This window comes from Pseudonaja textilis, chromosome 3 (genome assembly GCF_049901715.1).
Source record: "Pseudonaja textilis isolate UNSWEBS1 chromosome 3, rPseTex1.2, whole genome shotgun sequence".
Lineage (NCBI taxonomy): Eukaryota > Metazoa > Chordata > Lepidosauria > Squamata > Elapidae > Pseudonaja > Pseudonaja textilis.
Window position 1 is genome coordinate 158,052,518 of NC_141992.1, and position 27,664 is coordinate 158,080,181.

The 27,664-nt window shown below is 36.2% G+C and overlaps 2 protein-coding genes across 3 annotated transcripts; one reads left to right on the top strand and one right to left on the bottom strand.

The window, feature by feature from the left end:
- Positions 1–2,050: 2,050 nt before the first annotated feature.
- On the top strand, positions 2,051–4,530 carry TTR (transthyretin). Its single transcript, XM_026699144.2, has 4 exons — positions 2,051–2,240; positions 3,018–3,157; positions 3,657–3,792; positions 4,266–4,530. The coding sequence occupies exons 1-4, from the start codon at positions 2,172–2,174 to the stop codon at positions 4,371–4,373; spliced, it is 453 nt and encodes a 150-aa protein (XP_026554929.1). The 5' UTR covers positions 2,051–2,171; the 3' UTR covers positions 4,374–4,530.
- A 1,183-nt stretch (positions 4,531–5,713) lies between these two features.
- On the bottom strand, positions 5,714–26,372 carry B4GALT6 (beta-1,4-galactosyltransferase 6). Of its 2 annotated transcripts, none has more exons than XM_087931199.1 (9): positions 26,283–26,372; positions 21,866–21,982; positions 21,535–21,648; positions 16,894–17,018; positions 15,543–15,659; positions 15,038–15,225; positions 12,964–13,086; positions 9,633–9,734; positions 5,714–8,817 (listed from the first exon to the last, which is right to left on the bottom strand). In XM_087931199.1, exons 1-9 carry the CDS (start codon positions 26,356–26,358, stop codon positions 8,670–8,672), a joined length of 1,110 nt encoding a protein of 369 aa, XP_087787325.1. In that variant the 5' UTR covers positions 26,359–26,372; the 3' UTR covers positions 5,714–8,669. The 2 variants fall into 2 exon arrangements, with proteins under 2 accessions (XP_087787325.1, XP_026554928.1); XM_026699143.2 differs by having other exon boundaries at positions 25,322–26,286.
- Between the last annotated feature and the right edge of the window lie 1,292 nt (positions 26,373–27,664).

The window sequence follows — 27,664 nt, forward strand, 5'->3', positions numbered from 1 at the left end:
ATGGTCCACCTATGTGTTAGGTTCAATTTCTATTTCTTTTATATTACGTTCCATTTCCCCATTTGTCCATAACATATCCAATCTTGACCATGATGTGTGTGGTGCTGAATAGTAAATATATTGTTTTTAGTCTGGATTTCTTTCTCTCCATATATCTTTTAATCCTAATTCTTCTGCCATTTGATAGAATACTTTTGGTAATGTTTTCCTTTTCCTTTTTTTCCCTGGATTTTCATTATTGTAATCTTTTCCTAAATTTGCTATTGCATTGTAATCATCTAGCAGACATATGTTCTCATGTTCCTGTTCTACTAATTTTCTGTATAGTTTGGTATAAAATTTTTCTTGTTTCTCGTTCAGTGCATATATCACTGTCAATAACATTTTCTTATAATTTATATAAACTTCTAACATCAAAATCCTACCCTCCTTGTCTGCATATACCTGTTTTGCTTGTAAATGTTTCCTAATATATATTGCTATCCCCCTCTTTTTTGTTCGGCTAGAGATACGTATAGAAAGTTTCTTACAGTGTAATTTTATGCATGTCCTCTTTCAGTTTACATTGGTTTGAATTTGTGCATCTAGATGCAAAATATTAATTTAAGCAACAAATTACATGAAAGTAACTGTCAATGGGAGAACAAAGTAACCGGTTTGAGGGTGTGAAACAAATGGTTGGTAATTGGGAAATAGCATTTACATAAACATGGGTTTTAAGGATGAATCATTAATTTCGGGACCAATACTGACTTTCAGAGAGGTTTCTTTATTAGAAAAATTATATTTTAACTAGCAGCGTGTGATTTTTAAGTGCTTTGGAATCCAGATAATCCATTTGATGTTTGACTATTTGCAATTTAATCTGTTTCCATGAGTACCAGTGCCTTTCCCCAGGGAAAATGCCAGGCTTTTCTCATTAATGCTTTGCCCTCATTTGGCTTCCTAAGATGCCAGTCTTGAAAGTGCTCTCTCAGCAGTGCACAACCAGGCCAGGGCCCTTCTTTGTGTCTTTATAGCAAGGGCCTCTCAGAGGGGACCACTTCCACTGAAAACTGGCAGGAGACATTCCCACCACTCTGAGGAAGAAAACACAAGGTAATTGAAATATAAGCCCTTAGAAACAGCCTGCAAAATCCCCATGGAAAATTCAGCTATGTAACTAAACTTTTGCTTACGTCTTTCCTACTGGGGGAGGACATGCAGAATATTCAGAAGGTAAAAGAAGTGCAATATATATGTGTTGATGAGAAGGATGAGGGGGAGGGAAGGAGGAGAAGAAGAAGAAGAAGAAGAAGAAGAAGAAGAAGAAGAAGAAGAAGAAGAAGAAGAAGAAGAAGAAGAAGAAGAAGAAGAAGAAGAAGAAGAAGAAGAAGAAGAAGAAGAAGATGATTGGGAGCTGTAATCCCAATGTATTTGGATGATATCAAATTGAACATGATTTATCAACATAATCAGCTCCTTACTATATTTATTAGCATCTGTACATCAATCTATTGTTAAAAGCTAATGGGGCAAAGAAACAAAATTTGAATTTAGAAGAGATATCAGTTGATCACTGGGGAGTGGAATGAAAATTCTACAGGGTTTTCACAGCCAATGGTATATGCAGAAAAGTATCAGTTGCTTTGAAAAGTATCATCTCTTGCAATACAAGCTACTTGCCTATATCAAATATGAGCAGTGTGTCGGAAAGCAACCCAGGAGCAATTTAACCCCAAAGTCTAAAGTAGATGCAACCCAAATAAATCATAGAATTTTTTTTAGTTGAGTGAACGTCACAGAGATGCCCACAGGCTCACATTGTGCTTGCTGGAGTCAGTAAAATCTAAGCAGACATCAGTTGCTTAACATATTTCTTTTATGCTTAGGCTAACAAAGTAATCCCAATAGGCAAGGTTCATGTTTGTGTAGGTTACTGATTCTCTCATTCCCAACACCTGTGTAGTCCTTCCTTCCACCTATCTAGTGTAATTCTACAGCTTTCAGCAAGAGGCCACTGGATGGAAGCTTTGCACAGCGGGATGCTTGCTAAGTAAATAAGCAGAATCAGCAGGTTTCAAGTCATACAGGCACCTGATAAGTAGCCTGTTTTGTTCGAGGGTTCAGTATAAAAATCTAAATCCCACTAACCTGTAGCTGCTGGTAGAGTCTCTTGGTTTGTATAAACAATGGCTCCCACTTCTCTGCTTTTCTTTTGCTTGGCTACCGTGGGATATCTTATTGAAGCTGCACCAGTGGTAAGTATTCTTTAAGTGGCACCTTTGCTTTTGTTTGTAAGTATTATGAAACAATTGCTGTAGGAAAATCCATGGCATCAATTCTATTTTTTCATCATTGCATTTTTATCCAAAGTATTTTAGGCATAAATTTCTTTCAAATAACTAAAATAGTCAGAGGCTTAAAAAAAAAACCAACTTAATGTATACAATGTGTTTTTTCTTTTATACATTTTTAGAACTTTTTTAGTTTAATTAAAAAGATTTAAGATGTTGGCACAGAGATGAATATCTTGCATATTGAATCAAATTCCACAGATAAATTTGTGAAATGATTACATTTCATTTCTATCTCAGTACAATGAAATTAGATTGATTTGTAGGTACAAGAAACTGGGAAATCTTGACTATCAGTAAGTGTACCTTGTTCACTGTGTGGTTTTTGTAACATCTAGAACATTGGATAGAATGAATGTTAATAGTTCTGTGGCAGAATTAGCATGGGGGGGCAGTATTTCAGTTCTGAGGAGATATGAAAAAAACTTTCATCAGGGTTCTGTGCTTGCATACTTTCTAAGTATCACTTTATAAACAATATCTCAATATCTCAAAGTTACATTCTATTTCTATGCTAATATAAGTGTCACTTATTCTTAGCTCAAACTAGGGCTTCCCCAATAGCACTACCAGTACCAAAATAAATCATTTGAAAGTGCACGAGTAAAGCAAAGTCTATTGTTCACAAAACAGGCTGTATCCTACCAAAATTCTAATAGAAATATATTTTGCTGTATCAAGGAATCCCATAGTTCTTCTGATTCAAAGTGTCCTCTGATGGTGAAAGTCCTTGATGCAGTTCGAGGAACTCCAGCTACCAGCCTCCCAGTAAAAGTATTCAAAAAGGGTGAAGATGGGACTTGGAAGGAGTTTTCCAGTGGGTAAGACCACATGAAAAGTGTTGGGTAGAATCCATTGAGCATGCTATATTTCCTTGATTTGAATGGATGCAGAAAGCACAGTGTGAACTAATATCAAAGTCTTATATACCTATTTGGAAATAAATCTCATTGGAATCAATATGCTTTGCTATTAGGTGGTTGGGCATAGAACAAACTGTATATTATTGTAATATGAGCATGTCTGATTAACTGACAAGATTTTTAAAATTTTCCTTAGCCTCAGCTCCAAAACATTATGAACATCCACATATAGAATTAGTCCCTGTATATTTGGTTTCCCCATTAATTAAAAACAAGTTAATTGTCCAGAAGCTAGCAACTTTGGATCATTGGCAATTTTGATGGGAGTCCCATTGTTTTCAATGTGTATGTTTTAAATATGACTAACTCTAAATCCATCCCATGTTCAGAATAAAACAATATGCTATTTGTTCTGAATAAAGCTATTGACTGTGTCACTCTTAAATATTAATTTAAGGAAAACAAATGAATTTGGAGAAATCCATGAACTTACAACTGATGAGTTGTTTATAGAAGGCTTGTACAAAGTGGAATTTGACACTAGCGTGTACTGGAAGGAACTTGGCATTTCCCCATTTCATGAGTATGCTGATGTGAGTATTTGAAAATAATAAAATCTCAAATAAACCACTGGCAAAAAAAATGTTTTTGTCCTAAGGTTTAATTCCCCAAAATTATGGCACAGTTTGATCCAATAATTCCTGCTATTACTGGTATATTTATTTGGGGAGGGAACAAATATAAATTGAAGTGTTTGATAACTTTAAGACCATCTATATTTATTCAAAAATATCAAAGATTCATAATATTCATTAAATGTGTATGCTTTCATACATGCATATGTGTCTGAATTGACCCCATCTCCATGTCCAGCTGGATTTAAAAGTATGGTAAGTTTTAATTATTTTTAGTAAAAAAAAAAAAAGTAAAGTTAAAATTTCAGAATGAAAGAAAATAATCAATTTTCTTAAATGCCAATCTTTTCACTTTAGCATTGCTCTCTATCAGATCACTGTGTTAACTAAAAACACTCCCAAACTGGTTTTCTTTTCTTTTTTTTAAACAGGTGGTTTTTACTGCTAATGATTCTGGTCATCGTCATTACACTATTGCAGCTCTTCTTAGCCCTTTTTCTTATTCAACTACAGCTGTTGTCAGTGACCCAAAGGAATAAGACCATGCATAATTCATTCAAAATTCTATTACACTATTGTAGCAATGTTTTAAAGGAGGTAGTTAATTTGCACTATCAATGGCTTGTTTCCTGCAATAGCATGTAACTGCTACTGCTTAGCTATTTTTTAAATGCATCAATAAATGTTCTCTAAATACTTGCGTAATGTGCAACAAACACAATACAGTTCTGTTTAAAGAAACATGAAATACTTTTTTTTCTATGTTGTATTCAACAGTAAGCTCTAAAACAGCGGTGTCAAACTCGCGGCCGGCGGGCCAGATGCGTCATGTAGTGGCCCCACCCCACCCACTTTAGTGAAGGGGGGAAAAGTCCTGATATGTCACATGATGCCATGACAATGAGAGCTTGACACCCCTTTTCTAAGACATTCAATCAAGCACCAATTTGTGAACAATTGTGATTGCTTTATATCTGTTTAGAATTTGTCCTGTTCTCAGCCAAGTAGTAAGTTTATCTGGAGGAAACAGAGCCAATGGCACAGTGTAACTAACATTTATCTGGAAAGAAGAGAAGAAATATCTTTAGGTATAGCACAGCATTTCCAACTTGGTGACCTTCCAGTGTGTCTGACTTTTTAAATCAACCTCGAAGCCAGCACAGCCAAGGCATTCATTATTACTTAAATGAGCACCTTGGCTGTGCTGACTTCAAGATTGATTAAAAATAAGGCAATAAGTGATTTGAGATTAGTCGTGTACTTTCAGGAGAGAAATTATTGTTCGCTTGATAAAAGCAAGATGAGCGAGACACAGCATAACAAGAGAGGGGGACCAGATGGAAAATCCAGAAATAGAAAGATGCTAATATAATATTATGCAAAGGATGGTACAAAGTATGGGAGATTGAAAGACTATGGAATGGAAACAGAAAATGGCAAAAAAGTGCATCCAAAAGTCATCTGTATTTGAACTAGTGGTCCTGAATGGAAGACCTGTGGGTCTGTGATTAAAGACTTAAGCTACCCTTTCCACCTTCAAGCCAAATTCTGGGATACATTTCTTGGCATTTAACTTCATCAATTGATTTCCCCATGAAATGGGTTTTATTGAAACAGTGACTTCTGAAGAAGGATTTCATGTTCTGAGATTCAAACCTAATCTCTACTTTGCATTCTTGTGCCCGTTCCCTTTCTCTGATCCCACAGTATAGGCATGTAGGAACCATAGGATTCCTTTTGTTAACTTTCATCTCTATGGCAGCCATTCGGCCATCGCATCCATCATATTTTCTCAAGAGTCCTATCCCAAGAACCCCAAAGATTAGAGTTAAACAAAACCATAGTCTGTAGCACACTGTATTTAAACAAACAAACAAATGGATTTAAAAAGTATAAATATTTTAATGAGCAACATTGTAAGTGATGGCATAATTCTGTACAGTACTCAGACCTTGTTAATACATTTAATATGCTTCTTTCACCTGAAAAAATAAGATCAGATTAAGTACACTTTTCCTTATATGTATGAGTAGCATTTTTCTCATTTACATATAAATATCAAACAACATTTCACTCAATTGAAGAACCGGACCTAAAACTGAAGACAAAAAAATAATACTACAGATATGACAAATGCTCATTTCAACCTAAAATATTGTGTCAGGGGAACGAAAGAAAAATCCAAAAATTAAGATTTTCATACAAGCAAGTTCTCCAAACTGAATTTCAGCAACTAGTGATTTCATCAACAAACTCATGTACTTTTCATAGCAGCACCAATTGTTCAGTGACGTTTCAAAGTTACAATGGTGTTAAATAATGAAACTTGAGACCAATCCTCAAAGTTGCAACTGTTACAACTCCCCAAAGTCACCTGATTGTAATTTCTGTTTGGCAACTGGCCTGCATGTACGATGGTCACAGTGTCTGTCCCATTGTCATGGGACCACCGTTTGCAACTTTCCTTGTTAGCTTCTGACAAACAATGGAGAAGCCAGCAAGAAGTCACAGTCATGTCATGTGACATCGTGCTTAATGTTTGTATATGATTTACATAATAACTATAGCTGGAATTGACAAGATGCTGTTGTATGTCAAGCTCAGTCAGTGTGTTTTTTCACTTCATGATAATACAGTTTAGCAATGGTGTTGCCTGTCCCAATTGCAATCTGTAAGTGAGGACTATCTGTCAAAAAGTGATTTGCTATTGCCTTCTTTTCGGATTAGAGCTTTTCCGCCTAAGTATTAATCAGGACTTGCTCTAAACTGAGGACTGTGCTTAGACTAGATCAGCAGGAAGCAACCACTTACTAGGCCTTCATTATTTACATGATTTTTAGTTTTTCAACTGACATGTCTTACTCATAACAAATCTATTCTACAGTAGAGGGCATTCTGCTAAAACCAGAGAACAAAACCAGGCTGTCAATAGTTCTGCATTAGAGGTCAAAAAGAAAGTAAATGACTCCCAGCTCCAAGTACAAACTAATTTCAACTATCAGGGCATATAAACATCTATTATAGAATGGTATAATTGAGCAGAAAAGTTATCGTTTTTCTTTCCTGAAAGGATAAAAATATAATTTTAAAGTGTATGCAAACATGCATACCCCATACACAGTTTTTATGAAGATTATGTATCAAGTTGGCATTTGATTCAAACCATGTCATCATACAGAACCGAATTAGGACAGGGTATTATAAATACCATGTTTAGCTTTGCAAAAATCTACTAACTGGGAATTGAGAAAAAGTGTATAGAATATAGTATCTAGATTTAAAGGTTAAGAATTTTTTTTGGCATGCTTGATTCATGTAATTTTGTCAAAATTATGTATTTATCAGCCACTTTGTTCCATTTTAATATCTTAAAATTACAAATTATTTGGAATGATAGACATTACTTTTTATATTTAATGAGAAGCCAACAATCAGTTCTTATGCTGATGCTGTATAAAGAGGAAACAAAGTAATTTTCATCCCGAACAACTGCAAGACACTGACAGAACTAATCCAAAATGTAAATTACATCTGAATCCATTTTACTCTTTTTTAGATATTGAGCAATGAATTTTTCCATTCTGAAAGGAAAAAGAAGTAATTCTTTGGTTCTCAAATGTTTAATCTTGGTTCATAATTACATTCAACATTGAAATGCCTGTATTAGAACAGAGTGATTCACTCTGTAAAGTATTCAAAGAAGAGTACTCAAAAAAGGATGCTATATGTCAATCATCATCCAGTCCAATAAAAACTAAACTGAAACATAGCTAAGTTTTGTACTGGGGAAAACAAGAACAAAATAACTTTGTAAAATAGTCGGCAGGTTCACCCCATGTTGAAGTCATAGAAAAAAGAATCTTAGCTTGTTGCAGAAAATGCACTGTTTACAAAGGAATGGAAAACTTTTAACACTGAAGACAATTGGTTTAAAATAAGTTTCAACACATTTCTACTCAGGTTGACTCCAGTGCCAATGACTTTCAATAAGAAAAAAAATTAACCAATGACAATTACTCTGAACATTCCCCTTGTTACTCATATGAAGATTTTACTCCATCACTTCCTCCCATTAACATTCATTTATCTTCTAATTCATTGGTCTTTTGATTTTGGATGGAATGATGTTGATTATTACAAAAATTCACAAAAGAGCAATATGAAAATAGACTAACTATAAATCTGACATTAACACTACTGGTACATTAAGAACTACAATGAAATGCAATATCATAGATGAGTTTCTACGCATGGCATATGCATAAATAATATTCCTTCAAGCATATTCATGGAACTGCCTTCGTATTAGAATAAGACTGAAAGTTTATTTATCATAGGTTTGGTGGCAAAATCACAGGTATAGATGTTACACAGAAGTGTTGTAGCTCAAAATAAGCATAAAAGTTTATTATAACAGATAGCCAGTATTTATAAATCAGCCTATAAATCATTCAAAATTTTTGTCTAGATTTAATTGCTTACATTTCATGCCTAAATTCTAGAAATACTAAACACAAATACTTCCAAAACATGCAGAATGTTGCCATAGTCAAAAGCCTAATATTTTTAACAGATATTTACATGATATGGAAAACATTAAAAAAATAATTATAATTCATTGAATGCACGCTTTTTTAGAGAAAGGAATTTCCCTGATTTCTAAGCATGCTGTATTTATTATCTACAGAAAAGCTAACAATGCTTGAGTACTTATTGGTTTCTTAATGTGAAGCATTCACTAATTGACACATGATTGTGCAGTCATTTGAAATACCTGATTTAGTATTTTTCCAGTATTACAAAAAGTAGAACCAGTAGTTTATTCTACTATGCCATCAATAATCTTGAACAGGAGCTAGTTCTGGCACCAGGTTTACAGTGATATTAGTGTACAGTTTATTGGCAAATATAGATGGCATATATACTAGATTATTTAAACCATCAATAAACTGACGCTCTCGGGAATATCTTAATAGTTTGTATCTGTGGGGAAAAAATATTCAGAGCATTGGTTAAAATGTAGAAAGTCATTGTCATTATACAGAACAAAATATTTTCAGCTTCAGAATGAAAGCAGTTCTTTATAGCATCTTATTTAAATCATCTATAGGTTTTATATAATTTTATCTTTTTTAATATTGTAAGTCACCCAGAGTTACTAAGATGACAGCCAATAAAATTTAAAAATAAATAAATAGTTTTGAACTCAAACTGAACACAAGGAAAAGTTCAACAAACATTCTACAAAAAACACTGGATTTGTTGCAAAGTATTCAGCAAAAACATTGCTTTAAGCAAGCAGAGTTGAAAGGTATCATGTTAGAAAATGCTGTGTACAAGTTTAATAATTGTTGTTATTGTTGTTATGTGCAGCAAGCTGAAAATTTATTGAGATAATATTAAATGTGCTATCCCGTATATACTTGCATGTAATATAATGACATAAATAGATAAGTAGCAAGAATTTGTGTCAGAACATGATGTCACATATTTTATAATTTACCTTTCCTTTACCATTCTGCAGAACCTATATATTGCTTGTATTACCTAATTTCTTTTAAAACTATTTATTACAAAGGTTCCTGAATCATAAGTGTATTCTATCACACTAAATACAGTATTCAAGACAGAGAGAATTCATCATTTATAAACTAGGAATAATAAATATTCCACAGTGGAATTTTTAAGAAATATTTTGAATGCTAAAATGTTGCATACAAATAAATGACTATGTTTAACTACCTGAAGCACAATATCACAGCAAAAATAAAAACTTATTTCAATGTTTTTATTCTCACCGTCCTAAAAACTGAACTTCTCCTCTGTGGTGATGAGGAATTGACTTATATTTCCCAAGTTCTCCTTCTGGTCTTGTCACATTAAATCCTACAGAATGGACTCTGTAATTGAAATAATCCTCATGAGAGATAGATAGATGATAGATGATAGATAGATAGATAGATAGATAGATAGATAGATAGATAGATAGATAGATAGATAGATAGAATATATATGTATATATGTATGTGTGTGTGCAAATATATATATATATATATATATATATATATATATATATATATATATATATATATATATATATATATATATGTGGATCTTTGGTTGTTCGGGTTTTCTCCCACGTAAGATTCGAAGTATCTAGGCAATGTTTCGATGAAGTCTCATTCATCATCTTCAGGCTTCTGTCTCCGGCTCTGTGCTTCTCAGAGTACTTGAATCTTACGCGGGAGAAAACCCGAACAACCAAAGATCCACATACAAACACCAGACGAGAACCTCAGAAAACAATATATATATATATATATATATATATATATATATATATATATATATATATATATATATATGGTATTCAGCTTTGTTTGGGTATTTTCCCACGTCATTATACTTGTGCTTTTAAAGTTGTAGCAATGCTTCGGCAGAATCTCATCTGCCATCATCAGGCTATTGCTAGGTATTGTGTTCGTCTGTGAGTAAGACTTTCACAGCCGTTTCAGTTTTAAATTTGGGGCTAGCCTACTGCTGTGCCAGAATGGTTTTTTCTTCTTCCTGATTGGTTGGGAGTCTTGGTCTGTGTCTATTAGTCTTAGAGTTGGTGTGTTTTGCTTGATTGATGTTTCTAATATCATACATACATACATACATACATACATACATACATACATACATACATATCTATCTATCAGCCTCTCCTGTGTTGTAACGACCTGGGTAGACACACAGCCAATACCTCAACCACACATGTTCTTATGAAAAAGCCAGCCAATCTGCAAACATCAACTCCATCAACCAATCAAGAAATGACAACACAACCAACCTCCCCACCAGTGTATATATAGGGAGATGGTAGCTCCGATCACACTTTGCTCGCACAAGCACGAAGCCGAAAGCACCAGCCTGAAGATGGCGAGTGGGACCTCGTCGAAACGTTGCATATATTTTCACACAAACGAACACAATACAGAAGCCTGATATGGCAGATGAGATTCTGCTGAAATGTTGCTACAAAGCTGAATACCATATATATATATATATATATATATATATATATATATATATATATATATATATATATATATATTCAGTAATAGACATCAGAGACAACTTTATGCAGGTTTGATGGGACAGAGAGGTTGCTATAGTTGATCTCATAGAGGAGCAGAAAGGTTTTTTAGTTATTAAAAGAAGAGGAAATTATACCAAACAAATGATACCAAAACAATTAACCCAAAATAGAACTGAATCAGATTTGCTTTTGAGGAGAAACAAAAGGAAGTTTGAATCTAAAAATGGGCCAGAACCGCTGAGGGACTGCAGAGAAAAAAAATTCAGAATAAAATATTCCAAAGCATTTCTAAATAGAAACAGATAACCAGCATCTCAGAATGATGCTGACTGCTCCATTATAACTCACTCTCTCCTTCACAGGCATATTAATCAGGGTAAATCTATTATTAATTGGTTGTAAAGAAATCCTAAATCATGCTCTGTATACATTCCTTATCTTTTTGTTACCTTTTGTTGTTATGGCTCATCTCAGTCAATCCATATTTCTTCATATAATGAAAAATTCCACATGTTTGGTATATAATTTAGTATCATATTCATATCTAAGCCATAGTGCTTATGCAAAAACCACATTTAAAAAGTATGAAAATTAAACCAAAATGAGACAATGGAAGAGCAAGCCTATATCATACAATGTGCCCTCCCGAATATTTCTACTTCTAGCATAATGAAGTTGATAGTGAAATGATACATATGATTTGTGGGAGAAGTTGAACTAGATTAATAAGAAGATCATAAAAACATATTTAATATTTTAAGGCCCAACCACTGATTTGTCGTATATGGCATTTCAATTTTAAAAAAACTCTTGTAAACATGAAATAAAAAATAGCAACTTGGAAAGGAGTCAGATTTATGCATTCTATGGAACCACAGATTTATAAAATCTAATCCTTCAAATACCTTTAAAACCCAATTTTCAGTAAAGTAAGCTAAATATCCCTACTACCCTATGCATTCCAAAATAGAGATTTACCAGCAATTTTCAAACTGGTATCATACTAGAGAATAAATTTATTATGTGAATAAGTGCCAAAATTATACTTTCATCACAATATGTGTCAAATATGGCCTGCACCTCTTGATGTTTAAAATGCAACTGAATTGGTTTTAGTTTAAAGGGAGTATGGTTCATCTCTTGAACTACACAGAAAAAACAAGATGTGCAATTTCCTAAAATATGGACACCAACAAATGATTTCTGAAGGAAGGATAAGGAGGGTCAGACTGACAAAAATAGTGTTGTATTGCAAGCCCCATCCTTTCTCTGCATGTGCTACAACATCACATTCATGTCCAATAGGGATGTGCATGGTGTCAGAATGATAAAATGGAGGAAGTGACAAGATCCAGCAAGTGACAAGATCCAGCACACACTGCTATACAGAGCTCTGTAAAGTTGTTGTTTTTGGTTTTTAACCTACAGGTGTCTGATATTATGTGTATTTTATATGCCAGTAGTTGAGGGAAAGAAAATGTTTGTTCCACTTGCTCGTGTCGCATATCAATATACTATGTCATATCAATCTTGCATGAATGTGACTGCTTTTGACTGATTGAAAGCAACATCTCTAAGCAAAAACACAGTAGTTAAAATGAAGCAGCTGTTAACCAAGCACCATGAAAACTAAGAAAAATACATATATACATTTTCCACTAGCTTTAGGTTCCATTAGACCCGGGTATCCAACTTTGGCAACTTTGAGACAATATAGTTGGGGAATTCTGGAAGATGAAGTCCACAAGTCATAAAAGTGCCAAGGCTGAAGACCCCCCTGCTTTAGATACATCTAGTGGCATATGCTAGCAAGGAATTCCTTTACTTATATGCTGTTACTTAAAGCTGTTCCAATCTGATTAGCCAATTACTTTTATGACTGGATCCAATAAATCTCTATTTCATAAATTTCTTATTTCATGCCAGCAAAAAAGAGCTTGGATATTTCTCTTCCATTTATCCTACATCTACTTTGAAACCTCATGTGTTCCATTTGCTATGGATTATGGTCAATTCTCTTAATAAAGTTAATATAATACAAATACCTGTTCCAAAGGTCATCATCTTCTCCTCCCCATCCCCAAAAAGCATTTGGAAATCCATTGATTTTTTTGAATTGTTCTACTGTTAGTCCACTTACACCACCAAAAAATTCATTGTATGGAAGTCTGAAAATGAGAGGAAGTATTTATGTTTAGGACTTGCAAAGATGAACGGGAAGTGTTCTTTGACTCAAGTTCAGTTTCTGCTGCCCTCGTGGAAACATTTATGTTGGGTTTTGGGAGACAGGAGAGAGGCAACAATTTACCACCACAGATAAAGCTTGGCTTTATCTCATTTTTATAACTATTTTCCATAGCAAGAGTTTTTACATTTTATATATAAGTAATTTAAATCAATAATTAAATATATTTAAATGGATTTAAAATTTTGTAAATTGATTATATAATAGATAAAGTAATATTATTTCTGAAAAATAAGGTATAGCTGTAACTACAAAACAACTGAATAGTGTAGTAATACTCTACTTTTCAAAAGGTAGAAGTAAAAATAAAATGACATTAGTGGGGAATGAAAGAATATCTTTAACGTACTTTGTAATAGTTTAAGACTATCCTTTTCTTAAAATACAGAACTTTTTTGTAAATTCTAGGAAAAAATGAAGAAATAAAAAAAAGAATAATATAAAGGGACAGAATACCAGACATGGATAAAAAGTGAGAAAAACAAACACAGACTGAATGTCCACTTATTTGAATTGGAATGGCTAGGAGTAAAATAAGAAGCAAAAACAAAACAAAACCATGGCAAATCACTTCAAAACACAGTACATGGGACAAGTTCTGAGGTGGGAGAAAAGTGGAATCAAGCAAAACACAGGATATTTGTAGGAACAGCATTTAGCAATGGGATATTGGAATGAGAGTGGGGAAACCCAGGATCTAGTCCCCCTTCAGGGATGAAAGCTCCTGGAGTAATTTTGGGTAGTCATTTTCTTACTCCAAGTTTGCTACTGTTAAGGGTATAAAAGGAGTGGAGGTCTCTATGTGCTATTTTGAATTCTTGAACAAAAGACAAGATAAAGACCTCTGTGGGTTTTTTTAAAGATCTATGTTTCTCAGTTGCAGCCTATTTCATACCGATATGAAACTGCTTGAAGAGCCATTGGGAATAGAAATAAGTAAAATATTACAAATAATGAATGTTTTCAGTAGAAATACACAATAATACACACTATGCATGTTAAAACTCTTGTGAAAATTCCAGGGTTATAAATGAGACTTCCCGCAGCTCTTTGCATACTCTCCAATTTGTTCTAGAGGAAACTTTTAAAAGCTGAGCACATTTTGAAAATCTTGGGTACTAGGAAAACTTAAGTTAAATTCTTCCTCATTCTGCTCCTGGCTTTCACTGTTTGAATTCACAGTTAAAACTGAACTTTAATCAAAGGGGAGAAGAGATATATAGAAGAGATGTAAATTGTGGTTTCCAAATATATCATGTACACTGATACATTTTTATTTAACATTCTTAAAGTTCATAATAAGTTTATATATCAAGTGCATTTTTAAAACCGGCATTTCATCTTCATGAACTTGTCCATGGAATATTTGGTAACAGCACTAAATGTATTCAGGGAATGTGAGGATCAATTTAAAATATTTTCCAACATTGGTAGTCCACGACTTACAACAGTTCGTTTAGTGACCATTTAAAGTTACAACAGTGAAAAAAGTGACTTATGACCTTTTATCACCCTCACAATAGTTGCATTGATCATGTGACTTTACGTGGTCACATGATCAAAATTCAGTTCGTATTTATGATGGTTGCACTGTCCCAAGATCATATGATCACCTTTTGCAACCTTCTGACAAGCAAAATCAATGGGGAAGCCAGATTCACCTACCAAACATATTACTAACTTAAAAGCTGCAGTAATTCACTTAACAGTTGTGACAAGAAAGGTCATAAAATAAGGCAAAATTCACTTAATTACTGTCTTAGCAACATAAATTTTGGGTTCAATTGTGGTTGTAAATTGAGGTCTACCTGTACTGCTTATTTTGACTAGTTGCACAAATATAGGTCAGAAATACTGTTCTACATATTACGTACATGTACATATATTTATCCAATTTTGCAGCAAAGTGACGTGGCATTTCACCACATCCATAATAATTTCTATCATTTTCGAGTAAATGATCCACATCATGGAAGATTACACAGTCCCAATCATTGTCCTTCATAGCTTCTTTGAAGCCAATATTAAACAGCATTGCTCGGTTAAAAGGCTGTGTTCCTACCTTAACAGAGGGAAAAATAGAAGAATAAACTGTTAAAGAAAGTTAATTATAATATGCACATTAACAACTGGAATACAATTGCATAATGATATATTTCCACTGAAATCAATGAATTTGGGCTATGATAGCTTTGCTATTAATTTTAATGAGCCCATTTTAACTTAGGCATATTACATCCAATCCTTAATTACATTCCCACTAATTCCTACTAATAGGAGAACAATAGAAATAATATTTTTAAAATACTCACCCAAATATGTGCAATAAAATAATATCTACATTTATTCTGATATAAATAAATAAACAAACAAACTTACCTGTTCAACAACATAGAAAGCAAATTCTAGCCTCTGCTTCTGCAGCACTGGTATTAAATGTCGAAAAAATATAGGAAGGTGTTCATGACGATTGCGAAAAGGGATGAGTATTGCAACCTTTAAAAATAGTAAACCATCTGAAAGCTATTATGCTAGCAGATTGAATTGCAGAAGTTAAACATAAATCTTAGGAAAGCTATTTGCTGGTGTGCACAATTATGGTTATGCAACATTTTTTGTCTTCATATTGACATATCCAGCTGCCTTCTGGATAATGCTTTAGGTTAATATTTTATTAACTCAGAGTGAGATGGGTGGTACCTAAATCTGATAATTAAATAAAAATAAAATAAACAGTTTGCAATCACCATACCTTAGGTAATATTTGATTGTAATATGTGGTTCTGATATATCTGAGATAAAGTTATGTCCTGTTCTCAACCTCTTCTTCACATGGATCCCCTTTAAATACCTTTTGTAGCCATGAACCCCCAAGACTTAACTCAAGATTTAAATCATAACATTTCTTCCAACCTTCATGGACCTGCTGTGATGACACCAGAGGTCCCCCCCCCCCCCCAAGGGTCTTCAGACCACAGGTTGAGAATCACTGGCCTATTCCATCATTTGCCAAATTAAATCACTGAGAATATAGGGAACTGCCTTTTCAATCGTACCAGTTCAGACATTTGTCTTCCAAAGACTGTCTGTCATCTATGTTCCTTTTAGTAAATACATGGAGGAACAGTTATTTATTGGTGTTTTTCAAAAAGTCAAACTAGACTGAACATGAACAAATACATTTATTATTGTTAGAATGGTCCCATTCATTTATGAAATATAAGTGTAAAGATTTCAGGTTTGCATCAAAAAGGATAAACTGACATTGAACTCTCATTCCCTTTTTTCTAGCACACCTCTAAGGAGAAAGAATTTATCTCTTAATAGTGATTTTCATGTGAAAAAAAAATCACTCCTCCCCTCCATCCTGTCTTACATGACAGATGTGAAAATATCTAAATCTGGTTGTCCTTATCACATTTTGTTATAGTCTGAAGCCTATCCATGGCTATATGGATTTGGACTATACCTAAATTGAATGCCTAGATTTTTATAGAGATAGGCAGGTGAGTAAAAAGATAACAAGGTTCTATTCTGTCTTTATTCTAGCATGCTTTTCAAACTGAAATTTATTATGGGCTTCTTGTGTGGATGAAAAATAAAGATAAATTACATTTTAGCATGTCAGGTATTGTATATGCAGCTATGTTCTGATATTGCAAAAACAACCAGATTCAAACTTTAAAAAAATCATAGACTGTAGATTACTCAAAATGTATTTGTACTTTACCTTCCAACGTGGTTTACAGTCTTTTGGCTTCCAGTGACCACCTGGTTCAATGTCTAAATCTTTAGAAAACATCTGTTGAATTTCTTCCAAACTAATTTCACTCATATTTGGTTCAATAAAGCCTCCTAAGTGATGACAAAATGTATATTTTGAAAAAGATTTCCTCCCCCATTTAAAGCTAAGATGTGTAAATGACATAATATTACATATAACAGGCAGTAATACACTGATATCTGAAACAGATTTTCCACTGCTACCACATAATATAGTTAAGAAAAGGAGAATTTCTGCTTGAAACTGAGGTGAATGGGAGCAGGAGAGGGAGCCCTTTGAGTAATGTTTTAAGTAGCCAGGAGTGCCTTTGATTAATGTTTCTAGTTCTTTGAAGTAAAGAAGCAGGGATGTGAAATTCTGATAAGGACTGGTTCAAGCTGGCCAGAGACAAAACATGCCCAAAGATTTGAACTTTAGTTACTTGAAAACTAATTATGATTTAAGAAACAGACCTACGGAACATGCAATAGGGCATGAACAAGATCATGCTAAGAATATTATGGGATGATATAAAATATTACATAGCATATACCAAGCTACTGAGCATGCTTGCTAGATCACAAATGAGTCAAATGATGCTTGTCAATGAAAGATCACATTCCAAACACAGTATGTTTGAACTGTATATAAAGTGATTCCCAACCTTTCTAAGAGACCTCACACCTGGTACCACCTTGGACCTTGTTTATGCATAAATAAGAGATATTTATGTTTCAGGCTTGGATCCTATTTAGGCAAAGACACTCCAATCTTACTATTGTTTACAGTTAAAAGTAGAACATCTTTTTAAAACATGTACCAAGGACCAAAGCCGGCTCCACCAGATAGGAAAATATATTTTTATCATCATTGCAATCATTGGCCTTGTTTAGCCTAATGACCCTTTAGTTTCCATTGTGCTTCTTCATTTCCAGCATAATGCTAAAGACATTGGTAGCATTGGTTTCAGTTTTCATTGAACTGTACTTTGGGGCTGTACTGAGACGCTGGGGCTGTATTGGGGCTGTAAGATTAGTTAAATCAAAGTTTATTCAAATAAACAAGTATCAAAATTGGTGACTTGGAACTGCCTTTTTCAAATAAAACACTCTGAGATGAACACATTATTTTGTCCCAGATCAGAAACAACACAAAGCTGATTTGTTGTAAATGGAAGTTGTATTTTCTCTCCTTCTAAGGGCAAGGAAAGGGAGAAATGCGGTTCACAGGTCTGAAACTCATTTAATGCATTCTCCTCTATCAAGTACTCAAGGGTATGGGCAATCTTTTGGGGTCAGTGTCACATTTTAAATTTTGAGAGGTATATTATAGAAATTCTCACAAAATGATTGTAACTGGGGAACATGGCACCGATAACTCTTAAAGGCAATTTAATATAAGACAATGTTTCTTGACTCCTCCAATATAGCCTACAGAGTCATATCTGATATCCAGGTTTATTGCTGCCTCTCTTTTTTTGTGGTGGACACACTTCCAAATAAAGCACTAAGTTGTAGCCATCCATCATTTTTATTTTCTAAGAATGCTTAAGGGGTTTGGTGGGTTTCAATCATTTCTGCACTCTGCAGGCTGCAATTGTTCGCCTGTTTGCCAATTTCACTGATTTTTAAAAAATAAATACAGGTAGTTCTCAGGCTACAATGCAAATTACTATCATTAGGAAACAAGAGCATGATGAGTATTTTATTATAAGGCTATATTAACAAAATCTTGCAAAGCTGAAGTACAAATCCCCTGCCAGCTTTTTTTAACCTCTTGATTAGTTAAGGCAGATCCTTCCTCAGTTTCTTTCTATACCCGTTACAATTTGTGGGCTCCTCTCCATTTTATCTGATTGTTCCCTAGGCAGCATCTCTTCCTTCAGCTTCCAAGGTCATTCACACATTCCATTACATCGTGCCACTTAGCAATGGCAATCCCAGCAGTTTCCATTATTGTCATGAAACAAGGACTGTGGAATATTAAACAGAGACATTATTTGACCATAATTTTCTCCTTCTTGTCAACTTCCAACAAGCAAAGTCAATGTGGGAAATGCGCTAGTTGCAGTCACAACAAACCTTTCCTTCTAAGTAGCTCACAAACTTGCCAGCAGGCAAGAGCTATGATTGGGCTGGCAGATGGGTGCTAAGGCAGATAGGAGTGTAGGTAGGTTCACAGGTGAGCGCTACAGGTGGACACAAATGCGAATGAGCACTACAGAATAGAAGATTCCCCTGCCACCTGGGGAGGCTTGATCAGGGGTGGGATTCAATTTTTTTAACAACCGGTTCTGTGGGCGTGGCTTAGTTGGTGGTCATGGCTTGGTGGTCATGTGACCGAGTGGACTGGTCATGTTATTGGCTGGGCTTGGCCAACTCAATATCACTCACATTGAGACACACATCTCCTCGCCTGGCCTCTCATGACTGTGAGGATGCTGCAACAGTCATAAGTGTGAAAAACAGTCATAAGTCACTTTTTTCAGTGCCACTGCAACTTTGAATGGTCCCTCCACACAAGCAAAGTACCAGCAAATGAGGGGGAAAAAATTCCAGAGAAGTTCCTGAGACAGGAAATCTAGTCGTGCCAAGAATGTAATAAGAGTTAATGGAGAGGCAGTTTCTGTAAGCAACACCAGAATGTTTTCTTCCTGCCTTCCTTACAGGATTAGGCCAGTAATTTCTTCTAACAACTGATTCTCTGAACTGCTTAGAATGTTAACAACCGGTTCTAGCAAACAGGCGCAAACTGGTAGAATCCCACCCCTGGGCTTGATACAGGAGAAAAAGCAGCTGGTTGCTAAGGGCCCAAATTACAATTGTGTTATCATAGAGGCACTGCAACTTCAAGGACCAGTGATAAGTCCCCATCATTTAGCAATTCATAGTTTTGAACAGTCACTGCATGAATTATTGTAACCCAAAGACTAATTATAGCTAGCATTTCACAATTCCTCTCCTGAACCTATTGTAAACAAATAGAAAAGAGTCAGCATTTCACTATTTCACTACTGAACTCCCAAAACCAGAAACTCAAAGACCAGTCTTTCTGGCAGGCATACCAGCAGACCAGTATAAAATGGAGAGCAAAGAGAGAGCAAAAACTGGACCACGGAGAGCGTACAATGGGCAACTGGAGAAGGAGAATTTGCTTCACGTGTAATGAATTTCAGCAAATGGATCAGACGGCTCTCCTTGCTCCAGCAGAAGTAGAACACTTCAGCTTTTGATGTAGAGCAAGAATATTAGGGAAGCAATCATCCTTCCAGCAGCCTAGAGGAAGGCTGAGGACAGGACGATTCATCAGCTCCTACCCTTTCAAATAAGGGGCCTTGGGGCAATTTCATAACCAGAAAGTTAAATCAAAAAAATGTTATTTCAGGCACTGTATTTCACACTGGTTCTTAATATTTAGGTATGAAGATATGAAGTTCATGGAAAACCTTGGAATAATCATTGACCTCATTCATGCACAATAACATGTCATGTTTATTATAGGCAAATGAGCCATAACACCTTGAACTAGCATTTTTGGACAACCATGACTTGGATAACTGAGAATCTCTACAGACATAGTCCCCCAACTTCTTCTCTACTGGGATGAAACAACACAGATACTTTTTAGAACTTTTGCTTCTATTTTGTGGTAATCCCATCCAGCACATTCATGTTATGGTAAGCCAAGATGATCATTACAATGGTTAAGTTGAAGATCTTTAACCGCAATCTGAAATCTTGAGGATTTTTTTTAAATCTATGCATGCTACCCATAATATTCTGTATTATTAGAATCTGAGCAGAGCAGATTAAAAAGAATCTGTGATCCAATAAGTCCAATAACACTGATTAGTTGAAACATTACTTTTTGAAGCTGGGCTGTTTTAATTTACCCTCGCTAAGATAAGTCATAGTAAACTGAAAGTACAGCGATCCATGGCTAATTAAAGCTTAAAGCAAAAAAGTTAATTTTCTTATAGGAGGATGAGAAGGTAGGACTAGCAGATCTCAGATGAAAAACAAATCCAAACAACCACCAAATAAAGAGGAAAATTTACATTTTCTCTATCTCTTTGATTTCTTCTAGTGATCTTCTGAATTTTTGCAGTCTAGATCTGGTAATCCTATCAAAGGAGAGATAGGAACAAAGGAGAGCAATATTTCTAAACTATTACAAATATTGAACTGACCGATATAGTTCAATCTGTACATAATGTTACATGTTAGTGTTATATTAACAGATATTCCTTTTTTCTTTAATCTTCTGCAAGGTAATTGTCCTGGCTTCCAGAAAATCTTAATGTAAATATAACCTGTCCTAAACGGAACCTCAACTGAATGAATTGCTTCATTAAACTGGAAATAAAAGTGTGCCAAATTCAATTCTGAAATTCTAAACTTATTTTTCTAAATGAATAAACAAATATTTTTAAAAAATATTTTAAAAAAATATTTTTATTTTCCTATGGAAATTATAGTTATACTGTACATAAATAAGAATATTTGAAAAATTGTAATGCTGTTATAATCTTTGTAGAAAATAATGTTTCAAAACAATTTGTGACATGTTTAAGTTAACAATTTTCTGTTAAGGTGAAAATAAACTTACTCATGGAGGGCAATTTTTCTGGACAAGATTGAGAAGGAGAATAAGTGAAGTTTTCTGGAAGATATGTTGCTGTCTGAGAAATACTATCATTTGTACTGTTGCCTTCAGGATAATCTTAACAGAAATAAAAATATTTGCCATTAATTATTTCTGTAATGTTTATAAGGTTGTCTTCCCAACTCTTTTTATACAGTTTTATCATTTTATACATGTCCAATTTAACATATACATGCTACTAATGTTAAGGTTTGACTCAGAATTAGCCCAGAATGATACTGAAAATAATTTTCATAATTACATAAATCTTCAAAGCATTTTATAATATTCCTACCTGTGCCATTTATTGTACCATTTTTATTAGTGTACAGTCTGATCATATGTCCTATTGTTTTTACATTTTCTTTCAGCATTATACCTCGTGCTTGTACCATAAATAAATATGTATTTGCTGTAAAGAAAAAAAATCAAAATTAACTTCAACATAAAATTTAAAGTTGGACAGATAATATCCTGAATCAGGCAGAATGAATAATTGTAGGGTAATTATTACAGACAGCTCAAATAAATGAATTATAGATCATTCAAATTGGCAAAAATAAACATGTGGTATCGGAATATGAAATACAATTTCTTGAGTAGCTTTCTACCTTTCCCCTTGAAAGCTGTATTAGATGCAGAGCATATCTACTTGAAGAAAAGGAATAATTAATTAGTAATCGGTCTAACTTCTATTCTTGTCTCCAATTTCATAAGTGATTAATGCTAATAGCACTGATCGTCCATCACATAATCAATCTTCAAATGCAACAAAATATCACAGTACTAAATACACTTTTACAAAATCCCATTCCATGTTATCTTTTGTAACATGGGAAAATATAAAGCCCACAGGATGCAACGACATATTAAAATGATTCCAGCCAACATTAAATTCTTTCTAGAAAATAATCGAACTATAGTTGCAATTGGAAAAATGCCAGTTTCATGTCACAGGTCAACTTTTAAAGTTATATTGGATCTAAAACGTGGAAGTCAGAATCACACTTGATAGTCATATCAACATTCTATGTAGAATGCATGTGAAGAAACTTAAATTAACTAATGTTTCAATTATGTTTTCAACTAGCTGGAATGATTTAAAATTAATGTATACTATATAAATTTTTATTTATATCCTAGTTTACCAGATAGGTGGGAAGGTAACAGTGCTCTGTGACATCAGGCTGGCCACGTGAAATATTGACAAACCTTTATTCCTTTACCTTTTATCTTAACAGAAACAAGTCAACATTATTTAACTATATAAAATATGCAAAGCATAATGAAATGCTAAAAGATGTTAAAAATTCCACATCCCTATATCAGAGAATGCCATTATATGAAATCTTTCTATCAGAGAATGTCATTATATGATGTAGCTCAGGGGTGTCAAACTGGCAACCTGTGGGCCCAATGTGTCACCTGTAGGCCACACCCACCCCAGCTCCGTAAATGGGGAAAACATCACAAAATATCACGATGGTAATGTGACACAGCAAGTTTGACACCCGTGATGTAGCTGGATATATTTCAGATTCAGCCAAAACTGATATCACTAGCAGATGTAAGGAATTCAGAAATGTTTTTTTTTATTTCTGGACTTCTATGAAGTTTCATTCCCAATCTGTTTCTCAGAAGCTCCATTATACTGCAGATGGCAATATCATAGGGAAATCTTTTTTGTCAATTTGAGATCAGTGGCTGTCCGTAGTTAGTCCAATGACACCAAAATGAAGACCATACACATTCATCAATATTGATAGTGCATACTTATATATTTATATTATTTGTCCCCTTGTGTTTCCAGGAGATATCCACCTGCCAGGGTCATGGCTGAATACAGGCTTAGTTTGCAATGGAACTAAATACTGCATCTATGGTGGGAGGTAGATCAAGTGTCTTGTTGAGAATAAATGGAAGATAAAGCCCCTGGGAGGAATGAAACAGATGTTGCTCTTCTGTCACGTAAGGAACTCCAATTGTGGTTAAAGGGATGCTGAGTAAATATTCAAAGCCTTTTAACAGCTCACAAAAGAAAGATGCTGAGCGCTGAATTCCAGAGAGATAAAACTCTTTGAAGAGATAATGACTAGATGCACTTGCTGCATCTTCATCCAGCGTGCTGGTTTTGGCTTGTAAAATCAGATAATCTGATTTGAGGACCACTTTTCATCAGTTAATCTGCTTCAAACCTGGGAACAGCATTTCTGACCTTGCTTTTTAAACATGTAAAAACTATTTCATCAAGCACAAGATCTTCATAGTAGTGGCCTCATGTATTTGGACCTCTTTTAGGGAAAGGTTTCTTTTCCCTAGAAATGTCATGAAAGAAAGAAAGAAAGAAAGAAAGAAAGAAAGAAAGAAAGAAAGAAAGAAAGAAAGAAAGAAAGAAAGAAAGAAAGAAAGAAGGAAGGAAGGAAGGAAGGAAGGAAGGAAGGAAGGAAGGAAGGAAGGAAGGAAAGAAAGAAAGAAAGAAAGAAAGAAAGAAAGAAAGAAAGAAAGAAAGAAAGAAAGAAAGAAAGAAATAGGGAGGGAGGGAGGAGGGCCAGACATTTTCCAAATTAATGTTATCAAATTCATGAGCAAAGTACTATTTTATGTGCTATAAAATATATGAATTTCTTGTAAAGGCAGCAAACATTGAAAGGCACTCACTATGTAAATGATGTTGACTAGTTTTTTTCTTGAAATAAATAGCTTCAAAGGCAATGAAGATGAACCTGTATATTGTAAGCACTAAGCAAGCTTTGTATTCAGCATGGCATTGAAAAAAGAAAAGAAAACGAAAACGAAAATATTTTTCTGTTTTTCAACAAGCAATCAACAAGAGCCCACAAGAGACAAAAATGAGTCCTACCAAAGAATAATAAACATATTTTAACCTTCCCCTTCAAAAAAAATAAAAATAAAATAGGCGTACTGTTTTGATAGAAGAAGCTGTTCAAAGAATTATTTTAGAAAATTTATGTGACCTATTTGATTCTGAAGGTGAGCCATTAAGTTACAATGTCCAACAAACTTAAAATCCAATAACTTCCACTCATCTCACACATCCAAGCATCACCACCAAGGAGGTGTGTGATTTTGTCAGGAATAACAATTTGCATCTGGCATGTTGACTTAAGCCAGCGTTTCATCTGCCTGAAGCAACACACAATCATTTCTAGGAAAATGTGCATTTCCCCCCACCAGTAGGGCATAAGAACATTCAGGTCTTTCAAAAAAAAAAAACCAAAAAAAGCAAACTCTAGAAGCCTCCCATATTCTGTCTACAGGATACGTCTCTAGAAGCAGCAAAGAGAAAAGATTTCCTATTTTGGGAGTCTCCGATTAAGTTTTGGCATGTGGGATCTTCTACATGGACACACACAAATTCATCTGACCCAAACTGCACCAGGGGTCCTATAGATCAGGGGTGGCTTAAAGTTGCCAAGGTTGGAGACCCCTGCTATAGATAGGCAGGTGGGAAAATAGCTACCCCAAGCTCATGTCGCCTCCCATCATCCCCTCCAAGGCAACGTTTATCAACACTACTGAGATCGGGCAATCGTAGCCTCAACCATCTCAGGAGCGGAGCAGGTGGTCCCACGATCGGATCTCCCAGCCCACCTGGGAGAATTTCCCGTGGGGGGGGGATGAGGGGGTGGTGGTGGTGGTCCGGCAGCTCTAGGGCGGCGCCTCCTTTATAATCCCACCCACCGACCTTGGAGGAAGGCAAGAGAGAGAGAGAGAGAGAGACGGGTCTTACCCATGCCGGGAGCCACGTAGATGAAATAAAGGCAAGAGGAAGAAAAGGAGAAGAAGAAGATGAAGACCAGTAGGGAGCGGTTGGAGACTCGCAGCGCCGTCCTGAAGAGAGGCATCCTCTTCCTCCTCTTCTTCTTCTTCCTCCTCCTCCTTCTTCCAAGGCAGGAGGGACCACTCCCCGAGGCCCCCACTATGCTACTCGGGCAAAGCGCTGCTCCGAGGATAGGGTCCGACCTGATGCCGGGGAAGCAGCTTCCAGACCGCCGACGGCAGCGGGGAAGCAGCAGCAGCAGGAGGAGGGATGACTCATTGCATCCCAGGGTGGGGAGGCTCTCCTGGGCTGGGGGCGTGTAAAATGGAGCGGAGCCTCTCGGATGGGGGGTGGGGTGGGGCTCTCGGCGAAAGGAGAGGCGGGGGGGGGAAGAGACGCTTGATGACGCAGGTGACAGGAACGAGCAGACCGTACCCCAGCCGGGTGGTCGGTGGGTCCCGGGGAGCCCCGGCAGCGAAAAAAGGGGCCCCGTTCAGTCAACAGGGGAATCGGCAGGCGCCCCCTCCTCTCCCCCTGGCCAAAGTGGAGCGCGTCGCCCGGCGCTGCCGGTTCAGGTGTGGCGGTTCCTCCTCCTCCTCCTCCTCGGTTCCCGCGTCCGCTCGACCCACGGCAATCTCGTCGCTTCCCCGGGACTCATCGCAGACCCGGCCGAGCCCGGTTTCTCCTGTCGGCTGAGAGGCGATCGGCGGCGGCTCCCTGCTCTCTCTCTCTCTCTCTCTCTCTCTCCCCCGCCGAAACCCCCACCCCGGCACCTATCCCCGCTTCGCTTAGGAACGAGCGGCCGGGCAGGCGCCTGGACTGCGACGATCGTGGGCGTGCGCGCCCCGGATTCCCCTGCGCGGCGAGGGACTGCAGAACTGCGGGGAACGAGCTGGAGCGCGCACCGCTTCCTGACGCCCAGGCTGCCCACCTGCGCAAGCCCCGGCCAAGCCCGCCGGGGTTAGAGTCCATCGGAGGAAGCAACTAGAGGCAACTCTTAGTGGCATCCGCCAGCAAAAGGAAGGGGGAAGTTGGGATATTCCGATGCCTTAAATAACCGTTACTGCCAAAGATTGACTGCACTTAGGAAACCTGGTAGGAAAAAAAAAGCTTCAGTCTGGTTCTCCACAACCTTGCAACAATCTGCTGTGGTCAGCAGAGGGGAAATGGATATTGAACTGGATGCTGGGGAAGGCAGTAATTTATTTCTTCCCCAAGCGATGGGTCGAAGGCAGAGCCAGCTCCCTCCCCCCCCATCCCTTGGATGAATGTATAATGTAAGTGTTAATTCCCCAACTGATGGAGATTCAGGTGATCTGGAATCCTGACAGGGATGCAGTAATGAGTGACATGTAGAAGGGTGGGTAGGAACATAATGAGCCCTGCACAAAAAATAGTTTGGAGAGGCATAAAGAGCAGGCATGATGAGGATGAAAAGAGCATGCTAAGAGAAAACATAATTGGACAAATGTGGAGAGACAGGGATGAGAGAAGACAAGAGACGCAAGCAGGTTAGCCCCAATCCTAACCCTAACCCTGGGGGCTTCCATTTGTGAGGCCACCGCTAACCAGAAGATGTCTTCATTTTGTGCTTTTGTGAAAAGAAAAGATTCACCACTGTCGTTCTGAAGAAAGGCAAGCCATTCTTCAAAACCATATATATTTGTTTAAGGACTCCACAGGACTGGATAGGCTAGGTGAGAAATCTTATTTGGTACAAAGAAGAGGAGTGAAGCTGATTCCCAGGTGAATACTAATATTTTAATTCACCTAGGGGGAAGGAGAGAAGTGTGAAGGGGAGGGGAGTGACAACTCTAACTTCTCCCTTTTCCTTGCCTTCTTATTGCCTTGATGAGATCCAATTTAAGACTGACACCAAAAAGTACTTTACAATTTCAGGTTTTTTGTTGGAGTTTGTATTCCTATCAGATTTCCCCCCACTATGTGAAAAGAAGTAAATATGTAAGTAAATAAAAAAGTAGCAAATATACAGAAGCCAACAGTTGAGGAAATAGAAGAATTGGTGCAATTTGAACAGTTTGTGCCCTGCTGCTTGATTAGATCTTGAATCAAATCTTCCTAATGCAACTCAAGACCATAGAAGCAGTAGAAGACGAGATGGCCTCGAAATGGGCAGGTTTCAGATTTCTAAGACTTATGGAAATGTTCCTGTCTGACTATCCCAAAGTATCCCAAATGTTCCTATCTGACCTTGACTAATATAAATCAATGGGACCTGACAGATTACATCCCAGAGTTATGACGGAGCTGGCAGATGTTAGCTCAGAACCATTGTACCCTCCATATCTTTCA